At 46.7% G+C, this 14,754-nt stretch overlaps 3 protein-coding genes across 3 annotated transcripts in view; 2 read left to right on the plus strand and 1 right to left on the minus strand.

Moving 5' to 3' along the window:
* Positions 1 to 1,927: 1,927 nt before the first annotated feature.
* Positions 1,928 to 4,773, minus strand: CDPF1 (cysteine rich DPF motif domain containing 1). Its single transcript, XM_083181308.1, has 4 exons — positions 4,554 to 4,773; positions 3,621 to 3,733; positions 3,272 to 3,383; positions 1,928 to 2,484 (listed from the first exon to the last, which is right to left on the minus strand). Exons 2-4 carry the CDS (start codon positions 3,731 to 3,733, stop codon positions 2,368 to 2,370), a joined length of 342 nt encoding a protein of 113 aa, XP_083037434.1. The 5' UTR covers positions 4,554 to 4,773; the 3' UTR covers positions 1,928 to 2,367.
* A 60-nt stretch (positions 4,774 to 4,833) lies between these two features.
* The window catches only part of TTC38 (tetratricopeptide repeat domain 38), a 28,105-nt gene continuing 18,184 nt past the window's right edge, over positions 4,834 to 14,754 (plus strand). Inside the window, exon 1 of the mRNA XM_083181307.1 lies at positions 4,834 to 4,987. Within this exon, the coding sequence (XP_083037433.1) occupies positions 4,958 to 4,987 (30 nt within the window). The 5' untranslated portion in view covers positions 4,834 to 4,957. The remainder of the gene's footprint in view (positions 4,988 to 14,754) is intronic.
* On the plus strand, positions 8,434 to 13,733 carry LOC146073820 (uncharacterized). Its single transcript, XM_083181305.1, has 2 exons — positions 8,434 to 11,347; positions 12,200 to 13,733. The coding sequence occupies exons 1-2, from the start codon at positions 10,934 to 10,936 to the stop codon at positions 12,770 to 12,772; spliced, it is 987 nt and encodes a 328-aa protein (XP_083037431.1). The 5' UTR covers positions 8,434 to 10,933; the 3' UTR covers positions 12,773 to 13,733.

Raw genomic sequence — 14,754 nt, forward strand, 5'->3', positions numbered from 1 at the left:
TAAACCTTTAATTGCAGGCTCCTCATTAGAACAAGTCCTTTACATGACCTCAGAATAAAACTCATCGCTTTTTATTTTTAAGATTAAATATATCAAGCAATTTTAAATTCGGGAATTGACGCATCTGTTCATTCCGACATATCAATCAATGGGGTCATTAAATTTAAGTAGATTTTTTTTCCCTTGCTATGCGGCTGATGGCAATTCTTTTTCCTAAGTTGATATGCTGCAGAGTTTAGGGGGTGGCATCCCGCACCGTTCTACAAAATGGGGTCAATTTCTTATTGCGCGTGACTTGTGTAGCCGTTTTTCTAGAATACATTATATATGTGACTTGGAGGGGATGGGGGGGAGGGTTGGGGTTCAGGGCATAAACCAGGACCTTTCTAGCTTAGGTAATCATGGCCCTGGGAAGGACTGACTGACTTCAGCTGGTGGTGGTATTTATAGACTCCCTTTACAAAGTGTAAGTGTGCTGAGGTTGTGTGTTGTGACAGCTGCTGCAATTTTGTGAGGATTCTCATTTTTCAATATTTCAATATTTTCCTTTTAACTAGTATTTGATAAACTGTTTGTAAAATCCCCTAGAGTAGATGATAATGCAACAAAAACAGACAATAGCAGCCAAACCTCCTCCTCGGAACACCTCAGGCCATGTTCTCGCCGAGGGTTAGCAAAACCAACTACATTTCCTGATCAAACTACATTGCTGAAATGTGACTATTAACCAGTTGATGCCCAAATTGTTCTCTCCCTGTTAATAGATGAATGAATTTTTAGGTTTTCCCATGTGAGTGTACTATATGAATCGCCTATTTTGCTTTCATAAAAATGGCTAGCCACTTAGACGGCAGCCATTTTGTTCTGTGAACCAGCATTGAGGAGAATGCAAGCTCATCCTGACTGAAATGTTCTTTCATTTTTGAATATTATTTGCATGACAGATGCAATCTTACACTACTCGTTGTATTAGAGATGCTGGGCTCCATAGAAATTATTTTTTATACACGTACAAAGTCACAGATAAAGCAAGACGGACCTTGGCCCGAGAAATAGCTGCATAGGAGCCTTTAAGCAGATTCAGTAGCACACCAATGTTCAAGTGATCCTTGTTATCTGGCAAAGTAGTTTGTTTGCTCCCAGTTGTTTTATTTATGCAGATAAGATGCATATTGTGAGTGAGAGATTATCTGTGCGGCTGGAATCCCCATGAGCTTGCCGTTCGAGAAGGGCTATTTGTCGCAACTTGTGCAGCAGTGTCTGAGGACATGTCTGTAGGCTTTCAAGGTAATGTACAGAGGTACCGAGCGTTGGCATCTACTGAGAGTAGAAGTTTGGTGCTGTGACTGCGTTCCCTGTTGTCTCTGAAATTGGTGTGATCTGTTCTGATCATATTCTCACAATAATACCCTTTTCACACAGAAAAGCACATTTTTGGGTCAAACATTTGACGTTCAAAGCGGGCCTTTTTCTTGTATGAAACTGTCAACCTGGGTTGAAGTTCCTGGGACGTCGATCCTGGTTTTTACCAGGGTTGAAGCCCCAGGCTGACCTTTTCACACAGAAATACCCGTGTTTCTCAGTAACTTACCAGGTAGAAATTCTTGACCCGGTAATTTGCTTTTCTGTGTAAAAGAAACAATGACTGCAGATTGCACATTATAATAATCAAACAAGAATATTAATGCACTAATAACTCAAGATAAAATCCTGTGTTTATGTACAAGACACGGCACAACGCTGCGGCTGTCTTAAAGGTTAGAGCGAATAATGTCAATTCTTGGTTCCTGCCCTTCTCCTAGGTGTTAGATCAATCTGTCCTGTATGACTTGCGTGTAACTACGAGGTACTGTTTTTGCCTTAACATTTTGAAAAATAAATTTATTTTGGCAACCTGCGTAGCTCTGCCATATCATTTCATGGGATGTTTTATATTTAGAACGTGTTTATTCATATACATTTTGTTTTTGTAAGTCATTGTAAATGAAAAATAGACATCTGAGCGAATATATTTACAAAAATGAGGCTGTGTCCGTAAAACTTCAAACACCAGGATCTCAGACGCGGGATGTTATTATTGCAGCCCCTAACTAAATAAAGTGTTTCCTCCTTGAGTATCTGCCGGCTTCCTGCGTTAAATCCAATATGGCCGATGTTACACTGATTTACAAATTAATCTGTATTTGTTCCAAAGACAACATTGGTGCATAAAACTCTTGATGTAAAATGTTATCGGATTTTGTAAAGTCCATCTGTCTTGTAGGCATAGCATTAGGTATTGCGTAATGTTGGACTTCTCCCAACGATGACCCAAGAACACTATGTCGACCACCCTCCTCTACATGACCCATCCTCCTTTTACCCTTCTCATTGTCTTTTGCCTTTCCTCTTGTCCAAGTCCTGTTGGATCTCCTCTGGGAAACGGTCTCTGTTCTTGGTGACACAGGGCAGACAGAACCGCTTGGAGTAGAAGAGGCTGCATTCCTAAACAGACAGGACACAAAAGAAGCCATCAAGAGGGGTTGCCGGGGGTGTCCTGAGTCTACCGGAACGAATGTCTCCTATTGTTCTGTTTGGTTTATGAAACAATTAAAGCTGGTAATAAATCCTCAACCAGACGAGATAAGAGGCTGGAACCATTACCGCTTCCATGTGAGCCCTTTTGTCGGCCTTTCCACTGCAAATCTCAATATATGTCATTTATGATACTTCCTCATCATTAACACAGCATAGGGGGAATTCACTTAGGCCTGTTCATTTAACAGGGGTGCATTATGGGAGGTAGCTTTCAATCTTTAACACCTGGGACTATTCAATTAGAGATGCCCCTTTCTCACCTGTTATTTTAGAGCAGTAAAACAGTCCCAGATACGTTCCCAGACCCATGAGTTAACAAGAGCATGGCACCCAAAAACAGGACAGTTATCAGGGATTTCTTTTTGGTTCTGCTTAGTTGCATAAAGAAATCCCTGTGAAACACGGGTTGCATTTGGCGTTAACTGAATAACCTCCAGCTTTTACGGATATTCCTGCTTGGGCACAGATGCTGCAATGAACCTGGCAGCAATACTAATTAAACCTACTGTGCAGAAGCATTGATGGCTTTATAACCTGGACTGCTAGGGTGTCTGGCACAGGAGCAACGAAGGATGCGGGTGAAACTAGAGCCGTGGCCAAATCCTTTCCCTAAATGAATAAAGGATTGGCCGTATGCTACTTGCACAACTGGCCTGGAGGAAAAGGATATAACCGCCAACAAATGGAGGCTTACCGTGTCCGCGCAGACAACCTTCTTACACAGACTGCACGGGGAGCCGAGGATGAGGAACTTCTCTTTGTCGGGTGTGAATGGATCCATCATTATGTAGCATTCCTCCAGAAGACTATAATAAATACAATACAATACAATACAATGGAGAACATCCTAATTCTCTTGATTCATCACGTTTAAATAGCTGCTGGTCAATGATTTCAAACCGATGTCACATAAAAAAACAATATTGGGGCTTATTGTGTCCTCTTTGCTGGTGAAAAGGGTTATACTTTCTTCTATCAAATATCCCAGCATTGGGGTCCAAGACTCCCCCTATTTTTTTTTTTTTACACCCAGTCTTACTTACATCACAGACTTCGTGTTTGGGGGCTTCTGGCCAAAGTACGTATATGGGACGGCTAAATTGCACAGGTGGCACTCGAATATTCCTTTCGGAGTGTGGGATTCATCAAGGTCCATCTGAAAAGGGATATACGATGCATTAATCCTCACTACACATAAATCTGGCTGCAGAGAAATGTAGGGATATTATGGTGGCTATAAAAATCTTATCATGCGAGAAAATGGGAACCATGCCCCTTTTAGGGTGATGGACCACACAGGGGTATAAATAAGATCGGGGACACTCTCCTTATGCCCTGAGGAAGACACCTGTTGAAAGGCATTGGTAGAGAGGGACACTGGCATTGTAACAACAGATTTTTTAAATCTTAGGTGAGGTACTAAGGGGCTGATTCAGGAGTGGCGTCATATGATGTCATCGCCCGACCTGAATTCGGGAGACAGTGGGCTCTAAAAAAAGTCAGTCTGGGCTGGAAGGCAGGAGAAATAATCTCCTTGCGACCAAATGGAGGTGGATGTGTTTGCATCAGGGCAATCTGCTCTCCACAAGCAAGTGACCCTGGCATTATCACCTGGGCCAGACCCAGTGCCACAAAACACTGCCAGCCCAATACAGCCAGGAACATTTTACTTTTTATTATCACCAACATTATAAGCATTATACCCAGCAACAAATGCCACCCTCCTGTCACCACAGGCCCTCAGGCATATTATGATCCAGCCATCAACACAGTCACAGGCCACGCCCACTTTACACTTAAAAATCCTTGAAAGACTCGTTTAATGGGCGTGGCTTAGTGTTAAGGGCGAGGCTTCACGAGCTCTAAATCCACCCCTTGCAAAGCCACGCCCCCAGTTCGTCACCCTGGTGGGCAGCCTTTTACCTGAGCCGGCGTTTTCCAGAAACAAAGATGGCCGCCGAGCGATCATCACTTACCCCGGTTGCAGGCAGTTGAGCAGCCCTCGGTCGCTCTCACTGAGTCGCGGGTGAAACAGACGCAATACCCTCCCCCCTTCCCCGCCTCTCTGTCTCAATAAGGAAGGGTGCGTGATGTTATGGCGTCTCTCTGCGTGCGTGCCTCGCGTTTCTTGGCTTGGCTGCAGGTCACGTGGTGGTCCGGGTGAAGTACATCACGTGATCCTGCTCCTCCTGTGCCAGGTATTAGAAGGAGCCTCCCTCCGCTCCTCCCAGTGTTTCACAATCACCCAGGTCTCCTCCCAGCAAAGGGCTGGGCTATGGGGTAATACACACAGATACATCTGACACCTCACCTGACCCACCAACTGTACTGTACTGTACACACACTGAGTACATGCTGCAAGGTCCTGCTGGTGCCAAGGATGGCCTCTGCCTGTCTGAGAGACTGCAAGGTAGGTGGCAAGGGCAAGCTACCTGTCACCCCCCCCCCCCCCTCCCCAATATACAGCTCCCTGCCCCATGCTGCTGTGCATCTGGGTACAACATACTGGAGATCTGCATTAGTTCCTGCCACAGCAGTGCCAGTCACCTGCTAGGTGTGACTGAGAGACAGGAGACCAGCCAGCCTGGCACCAGCACCACCTGTGCACTGCAGACAGGGGAGAGTTCTCCCGAGGGGACACTGCGTTCTTACAGTTCCCACGTCCACCAATGTTGACATATCCACCCCCCCCCCCCCCCCCCCAAAAAAAAACATGAAAAACTCGACAATGTGACCGTCAACCACGCTCCTGTCGGTCTAGACACAGTCAACTATATTTATGTGTCTAAATAGATGGGTTTGACTTAAGGGAATGGGATCATTCGTCAGACTGCATTTAGGTCTACAGTCATTAGGTCTACCCCACTAGGTCGACTGGCAGGAAGGTCGACCTGAATTAAGGTCGACATGGGCCAAGGTCGACATGACTTAAGGTCGAATTTGCATAAAGGTCGACATGAGGAAGGTCGACTGGTCATAAGGTCGACATGGGTTTTTCACTGTTTTTTTATCCGAATGTCGACACAGTCGACATGGACACAGTTGGCAATGAGAATCGGACCCTCGCATCGCTCGCTTCGCTCGCAATGCTTCGGGCACGGTGCCTCGCTGCGCTCGGCACACTATTTTATTCTCCCACCACGCCCTAGTGGATGGTAGGGCATGAAATACCGCCTGTCGGCACATGTCGGCTCAAAAAACAGTGAAAAACCCATGTCGACCTTATGACCAGTCGACCTTCCTCATGTCGACCTTTATGCAAATTCGACCTTAAGTCATGTTGACCTTGGCCCATGTCGACCTTAAGTCAGGTCGACCTTCCTGCCAGTCGACCTAGTGGGGTAGACCTAATGACTGTAGACCTAAGTTCATTCTAATAGATGACCGCATCCCGACTTAAGGTGTGTACACACTTGTACAATTTAGACTATATTACAATTTATGCAGCCCACACACGCACCGATTCCAGCGTGCGTTGTGGGCTTAACTAGCACACATAGCATCGCATCGTATGCCTTGTGCATACGATGTGCATGCGATGCGATGCTGTGCTAGAAAAAGCTAGTACAAAAAGTATGTGCAGCACATACTTTTTGTACTGTACGATGAGGTGCCCCGGGAGCGCGCACCCCATCGTACAGCATCGCACCGCCGGCATCGGCGCGTGTGTGGGCTGCATTAGACTATGTATACAATTTAGAGTATCTGCATACAATTTATGGTGTGTACACACTTGTAACAATGTGCATGAGATTTTGACTATATAGTCAAAATCTCATCTGGATCTCTTGCAGATCGCACAGGTTTTATCACTTGCGATCCCGATGCGTGCTCCCGTATCGCAGCCAGAAAGTCTTGGCTGCATAGACTATATAGTGCAGATCTGCACTATACTGTATAGTCTAAATTGTATGCAGATAGTCTAAATTGTAATATAGTCATGATTGTACAAGTGTGTACACACCGGTATTCAATGAGCCTGATTCGCCATGTTTTTATGGCGAATTTGTGCTGTTTGGCGAATTTTGGACTAAAACGGTGAATCACCCTATTCAATGACCAGATGGCGAATACATTTGAAGGTTTTTTTCGCCATGATTCACCGAGTAGCAATCGCTATCTTTTGATGGAGAAGTGGAATGTGAACTTTTAAAATAAAGTGTTTTGTTTTTTACATTTGGTGTAAAAAAATCAGGAATTTTATTCTGAGGAGGGGCATGCTACTTTTATTCATGTGCTGTAAGCACATGAATATATATTTAATTTAAAAAAAAATGTTTATTTTTTTATTTTACACAGCAGCCAGCAGGGGGCGCCGGAGCCGAGCCGCTCATTACATATTCATATATTCACTGCACCCGATCGTTACGATCGGGTGTAGTGAATATAGGTCCCCTGCTGGCACCCCCGGGGGGCAGCCTGTGCTGCCTAGCACCCGGGGAGCCCACCTCCCCCCCACAAACGTTCTGGGGCAGGCAGAGAGACTTCCATCTCCCTGCCTGCCATCGTCCTCATGCTCCCTGCGGCGTCCGCCGCAGGAGCTCATATTCGCTGGTCAGGGGCTCGCTGCCCCTGACTCGTTGAATACCGGAGCCGGTGAGGCTCCGGAACGTGGCGAATGTGCAGCGAATTCAAAAAAGGATTCGCTGCACCTCGCAGGTATTCTCATTGAATACCGCCCATAGTCTATGCAGCCAAGACTTTCTGGCTGCGATACGGGAGCACACATCGGGATCGCAAGGGTTAAAACCCATACAATGTGCATGAGATCCAGATGAGATTTTGACTATATAGTCAAAATCTCATCTGGATCTCATGCAGATTGTACAAGTGTGTACACACCATAAGGGTGGTTGACCATAACTTGGTCCATCTACACAGCATCGATCTGCTATACCATAATCGGGTAAAGAGAGGAGTCTGTGCAGCTTAGCCAGTGTCTGCACACACCTCAGTGATGAGGGACCTGCACACAGTGTGACCGCAGCAGCAGCATTGGGTAACAAGAGGAGTCTGTGCAGCTTAGCCAGTGTCTGCACACACCTCAGTGATGAGGGACCTGCACACAGTGTGACCGCAGCAGCAGCATTGGGTAACAAGAGGAGTCTGTGCAGCTTAGCCAGTGTCTGCACACACCTCAGTGATGAGGGACCTGCACACAGTGTGACCGCAGCAGCAGCATTGGGTAACAAGAGGAGTCTGTGCAGCTTAGCCAGTGTCTGCACACACCTCAGTGATGAGGGACCTGCACACAGTGTGTCCGCAGCAGCAGCATTGGGTAACAAGAGGAGTCTGTGCAGCTTAGCCAGTGTCTGCACACACCTCAGTGATGAGGGACCTGCACACAGTGTGACCGCAGCAGCAGCATTGGGTAACAAGAGGAGTCTGTGCAGCTTAGCCAGTGTCTGGCTCAGTGATGGGGGACCTGCACACAGTGTGACCGCAGCAGCAGCATTGGGTAACAAGAGGAGTCTGTGCAGCTTAGCCAGTGTCTGCACACACCTCAGTGATGGGGGACCTGCACACAGTGTGACCGCAGCAGCAGCATTGGGTAACAAGAGGAGTCTGTGCAGCTTAGCCAGTGTCTGCACACATCTCAGTGATGAGGGACCTGCACACAGTGTGACCGCAGCAGCAGCATTGGGTAACAAGAGGAGTCTGTGCAGCTTAGCCAGTGTCCGCACACACCTCAGTGATGGGGGACCTGCACACAGTGTGACAGCAGCAGCAGCATTGGGTAACAAGAGGAGTCTGTGCAGCTTAGCCAGTGTCCGCACACACCTCAGTGATGGGGGACCTGCACACAGTGTGACAGCAGCAGCAGCAGCATTGGGTAACAAGAGGAGTCTGTGCAGCTTAGCCAGTGTCCGCACACACCTCAGTGATGGGGGACCTGCACACAGTGTGACAGCAGCAGCAGCATTGGGGGTAACAAGAGGAGTCTGTGCAGCTTAGCCAGTGTCCGCACACACCTCAGTGATGGGGGACCTGCACACAGTGTGACAGCAGCAGCAGCATTGGATAACAAGAGGAGTCTGTGCAGCTTAGCCAGTGTCTGCACACACCTCAGTGATGGGGGACCTGCACACAGTGTGACCGCAGCAGCAGCATTGGGTAACAAGAGGAGTCTGTGCAGCTTAGCCAGTGTCCGCACACACCTCAGTGATGAGGGACCTGCACACAGTGTGACCGCAGCAGCAGCATTGGGTAACAAGAGGAGTCTGTGCAGCTTAGCCAGTGTCCGCACACACCTCAGTGATGGGGGACCTGCACACAGTGTGACCGCAGCAGCAGCATTGGGTAACAAGAGGAGTCTGTGCACATGGGTATGGTATAAATTACCGATGGTCGTTTCTCTGACATCGGAATCCCAACTGTCAGGAGCCCGACAGTGGGGCGAACACATTGATCTGTGCTGGCCACCTATTCTATTCTCCCTCTATGGGGGTCTTGGGAAAGAGCCTGTGTATGTCGGGATTCCGATGTCGGAGAAATGACTGTCCGAATCCTGACTGTCGGTGGGTCATCGGTGCAGATTGCCTGTGACATGAGATGTGCTGCAGACTTCAGTGTTAATCTGCTCTCTGTGCTGTGCCCTCTCACCTCAATTTCTTTCAGAAGCGATAATGTTTCTATACTTCTATCACCAGTTATAAAACACTGGTATAACCTAGGAATGGCCATCGATGGTTGTATACTATGTATGTCAAGGTGCGTACACACTGGATGATTTGCGGCAAAGCCGATATTATTAACGCTATCGGAGGCACTCCCGGGTGAACGATATAGTACATACACATTGAACGATATAGTTAATGATATCATTTAGTGGCATCACTGGGTAGCAGAAGAAGACGCTTGGAGACCAGGTTTTATTTGCTCCGATTAGAACAACGCTTCTCAAACCGTTGGCACTGACAGCCTCAGCATGGGGTCGCGACTCCATATTGCTGACCGTCAGGCTGATGACTTCTCTAATCTGTCAGTGATCCATGGAGTCTGAGAAATACATTCAATTGTCTGTTACTTCAGACTCCTCCCATCATGTTGTATCTCCACGATGCTGACATGTATGTGCAGACAGCTGACCACACACGTGTGATGCTGGCCGAACTCATACGGGGCAAACTCTTAAGGTGCCCACACACTAGAACGAATTTTGGCCGATTGGCCGATTTTCGATAAATCGGCCGATAAATCGGCCGATATTTACCGATAATCGGTCGGAAATCGGTCGAAAATCGTTCGATGCTCGCTCCCGTGGATCTTTTGCTAATGCTGGGTACACACCAGGACGACAAGGGCCCGATTCTGTCAATTTAGATCCAATTCCGACCGGTTGTATGCAGATTGTATGTACTATCGTGTGTTTTTGCCATTTATTTGATCCGATTCCGATCCAATGCGCGTACACGCCACTCGTTTGGTCGCATCTTTGGTCCTACGTGCTGCAGGTAGGATCCGGCAATCCCAGGCCGACCAACCGTCAATCGTATGCAGATCGTGAGTGTTTTTTGCCGCCTCCGTCGTCCACAGGTCGGTGCGTCCGTCGTTTGATCCAGCCTATTTGAGTGGCATTTCCTAAACACTCCCCCGGCGCCATGTTTTTCCACATAGCAAACAGCGCTGGCGCAGCAGTTGGACTCTCCTTCTTGTCTTATCTCCCAGAACAACAACCTGGTATGTTTGCACTCCCAATGCTCTCCTATGCATGCCCACTGTTGCCACCAATGTATATAGTGTGTATAGAGCACTGTTTTGGAAACCGTGCACCCGACCATGTCACTGTTTGCTCGGGTGGGCCCCATGTGTGTGTATATATATATATATAACCATTGTCCACCATTGCAGTATTCCATGCACTCCTCTCTGCTAGGCCCCATTCACCTGTGTGTGTGTGTGTGTTTAGTTTGTGTATATATACATATAACCATTGTCCACCATTGCAGTATTCCATGCACTCCTCTCTGCTAGGCCCCATTCACCTGTGTGTGTGTTTAGTTTGTGTATATATACATATAACCATTGTCCACCATTGCAGTATTCCATGCACTCCTCTCTGCTAGGCCCCATTCACCTGTGTGTGTGAATGGCAATCTGCACAATAAAATGTATAGTGGTTTTCATAAAAGTTTATTAACATTTTAAATACTTAAAACATAATAAGAACTAGGTAAACTGGTAACTATAACTATAAAAAATTAAATATTAAACATAACATGGATATAACTATAACTATAAAAATTTAAATATGAAACAAAACATGGATATAACTATAACTATAAAAATTTTAATATGAAACAAAACATGGATATAACTATAACAACTAAAATGGTTTTATCTTTTTACAGTCCCAATGTCCAACGCAAAGGAACAAGAGTTTTTGGAAGGGTTTATTGAAAAATATCGTTCACACGAATGCCTGTGGCGAACAAAATCCAAGGAGTATTCGAACAAAATGAAAAGAAACCAAGCCTTGGAGGACTTGGCACGCTACAGTCTTCCATTTCACCCAGAGGCCAATGTTGAATGGGTGAGGAAACGCATCCAGAATCTGCGCACGGTGTTCTTAAAGGAACACAAGAAGGTGGAGGCTGCAAAGAAGTCTGGTGCTGGAGTCGACGAGATGTATCAAACATCGCTTTGGTACTATGATCGGTTGACATTCACCCTCAGCCAGGAGTCGATGAGGACAGGAGTAGTCCTGATGGTCGAACATGAAAACCAAGAAGTCACGGCGCAGGAGGAGGAGAATTCGCAGTCTGCATCGGTGAGTCTATTTTTTTGGCTATCTAATTGATTCCTCCTGCCAATCCACAGCGCCCTCCCCATTAAAGTAGGCCATGTACTCTTCCCTCACCTGTTTGGCTCGTGCACTCCCTGTGTAGTGTTGTGTTGGGGTTTGCAAGGAGGATATCTGCACTACCTCCTCTGGCAGTTCTTGGTCTTCTTGGAGTGCTGTGCCTGTAGCCCTTTGCTGTGTGGCTTTTCTGCGGAGCAAATTGTGCAGGACACAGCACGCCGTGACAACCCAGTCAATTTTGTCCACCCTCAGGTTAATGGCAGTGTGGAAAATGCGAAACCGGTTAGCCAGGATGCCAAAAGCATTTTCCACAACACGCCGTGCCCTGGATAGCCTGTAGTTAAAGATCCTTTTGTCATGGTTCAGGCCCCTTTGCGCATATGGCTTCATGACATGCTCGTGCAGGCCAAAAGCCTCGTCAGCCACAAAAACAAAGTTAAGCCCCTGTTTAGTTTCCTGGACAGACGGCAAGTGAAGGGTGTTCGCTATGAGCCTTTCGTAGAACTTTGTGTCCTTGAAAGTGCCACCATCCGATGCACGGCCATTCCTTCCTACATCCAGGAAGATAAACTCATAGTTCGCATTCACCACAGCCATTAGTACAATGCTAAAATAGCCCTTGTAATTAAAATAGTAGGAACCACTATTGATAGGCTGGGCTATGCGGACATGTTTGCCATCAATGGCTCCACCGCAATTTGGAAAGTTCCATCGCTGTTCAAACTCCTCTGCGATGACTTTCCATTCATTCACGCTGGTAGGGAACTGAAATTAGAAGTAAATTGAATTGATTAGTAAACATGTTCAATTTCTTTACAGCTTGGTGACTACCCACCTGCAACCCCAGACCTATCTGTTCTATCTGATAATGCATGCACATCGAGCGAAGGTCCTACTCCGGCACGCACTCCGCCACCCACCCTGGAACCCACTCTACCACTCCCCCGTGCCAAAAAAATGCGTGGCAAAGGAAAAAAAGGAGAAGCATCAGCACATGAAGAATTTATGATGCGGGCACAGCAAGTCCTGCAAAGAAACCCGGACAAACATGACAACTACTTCACTTATGTGGCAGAGTGTGTTCGCAACATGGCTCCGGACCAGCAACTTACTTTTGAAAAGTTATGCATGGAGTTGGTGTATAATGGCAGTTTAGAGTATCTCAACAGTGGCACTAAAATAGTTGGCATGGGTAGTGCACCAGACACACCACTGTCATTAGAATCACCAGTGCCTACTCCGCCTGCCACCGTAGCAGGCCAGTCGAGCACAATTCCAACACATACCCAGTCAACACCTACACAGCCTTCTCAACCCCCCCAGTACCGTCAATTCTACAGTTCTTTACTGATAGAAGATCCAGAGTCTCCTGTTTTTGAGGATCTGTCTTAAAAAATAGGCTATTTTATCATTTACCATCGACATGGTCTCAGCTGCAGGTATGTGATAACCACTGCTCACATGGTGTATGGCGCACATCAATGGGGCCGGGACCATTGCATCTGCGCCATGCGCCATGTGGGCCGCAGCCTTTACATATCTGCAGCAGACATCCTCTGCCACACAGTACCTTATCCCTACTGTTGTAAGTGCCTGTTCCAGAAGTTACCAGAGTGTGTTTTTTTGTATTTTTATATGCTGCTACCTGTATCTGCATTACCAGAGGGAGAACAGGATTCTCCTCAATCTGGATAGCAAACTCCATTTATTGCCCTTTTGTCTTTACCAATAGTATGGGGTACTGTGCGGAAGACATGGTCTCAGCTGCAGGTATGTGACGGCCACTGCTCACATGGTGTATGGCGCACATCAATGGGGCCGGGGCCATTGCATCTGCGCCATGCACCATGTGGGCTGCAGCCTTTACATATCTGCGGCAGACATCCTCTGCCACACAGTAGCCCGTACTTATTGGGAAAGTTTAAACTGGGTCATACATACTTAAATCTTTATATATAGTGTTTTTGTACAATATCTTTTATATATGGTATTATAATATATTTGTGTTGACACAATAAATCTATTTACTATTTTACATGTTTTACCTATGAAAGGCCTAAAAAACCTGTTTCTGTCCTAGGCCTAAATTATAAATAAAAATATTTTGTTTGCACAATAAAGTGTACGGTGTATATTTCATCCTTACCTTGCAATACTGGTACTGCAGCACCTTCACAATGGCTTTGCAGGTCTCCGGGATGATAAGGCCCAAAGCTTGCGGGGAGATGAGGGATCCAAACTTTAGGTCAGCAAGAGACCGTCCTGTCGCCAGAAACCTCAGGGTCACCACCAGCCGTTCCTCAGCAGGGATAGCCATGCGATACTTGGTATCCTGCTTCTCGATGTGGGGAGTCACCAGACGCAGCAATTCCTGGAATGTGGCATCATCCATCCTCAAGAAGTTACGAAAATCGTCTGGGTTATTTTCCCTGATGTCCCTGAGCAGTGGCATGTGCGAACGAGTCTGACGCTGAAGTAGCCACTGCTTTGTCCAGCATGATCCTTTTTCTCCTGCGCTGGGCTCTCTGACGTCTGAGCTTCAACACTGCATAATAGAGCAGGTACTGTTGCTGGTGACTACCCATCACTGCATTCTCCATAGTGCAGGGTTAAAAGACACTTTGTAATGGCAGGCAAAACAAAGTAATGTGTAAATAGCTATGTCCAGCGTTCAGCAGGTATAAACCAAGCCTCACTAGTAACAAAGCAGAAATACACTGGTTTAAAATGGCTGCTGCTATTCCTATCCCCCTCTGCTAGTCCTCCCCCTCTGCTAGTCCAGCCCCTTCATTCAAATTTCAAAGGCCAATCTGACGACGGTCGCATGTGTTCTTGCAAAAAAACAAAAACCAGCGATCCGACCGTCTTAACGACCATCGCGGGCGCATCGGGATCGGATCTGGATCGTTCCGCCAAAAAACCACAATTTTTGCTAATCGTTTGCTGGGGACTGCCTGGGAGCTCCCGGGAAGTCCAAGGGAAATCGTTCCATGGTCGTCTATCGGTCGTGGACGACGGTGGTCGTCCTGGTGTGTACCCTACATAAGTCTTCTGATCTTGCGTGCTGCACAAAAGATCAGAAGATTTAACAAAAGATCCATAGGAATGCACACGGGATCTTAAGAAAAATCTTTGGTAAAGATGTGCACTTGCCTGAAATCTTTTGTCCAGATCGGACAAAAGATTTGAAGGCTAATTTATGCGCACATCTTATGATCGCAGATCTTTCTAGTGTGTGGGCACCTTTACAAGGCACGGTTTTGCTTTGTAATGATTGTTCCTTTAAAAAAATCAGTTTGGCTGGCATCCCGCATGGCCGCAGAACACGGCCAGCATTACATCCCGCCCCAAGGGTTAATTACACCCCCATTAGA

Source organism: Crinia signifera, chromosome 4 (assembly GCF_055691185.1).
Source record: "Crinia signifera chromosome 4, ASM5569118v1, whole genome shotgun sequence".
Lineage (NCBI taxonomy): Eukaryota > Metazoa > Chordata > Amphibia > Anura > Myobatrachidae > Crinia > Crinia signifera.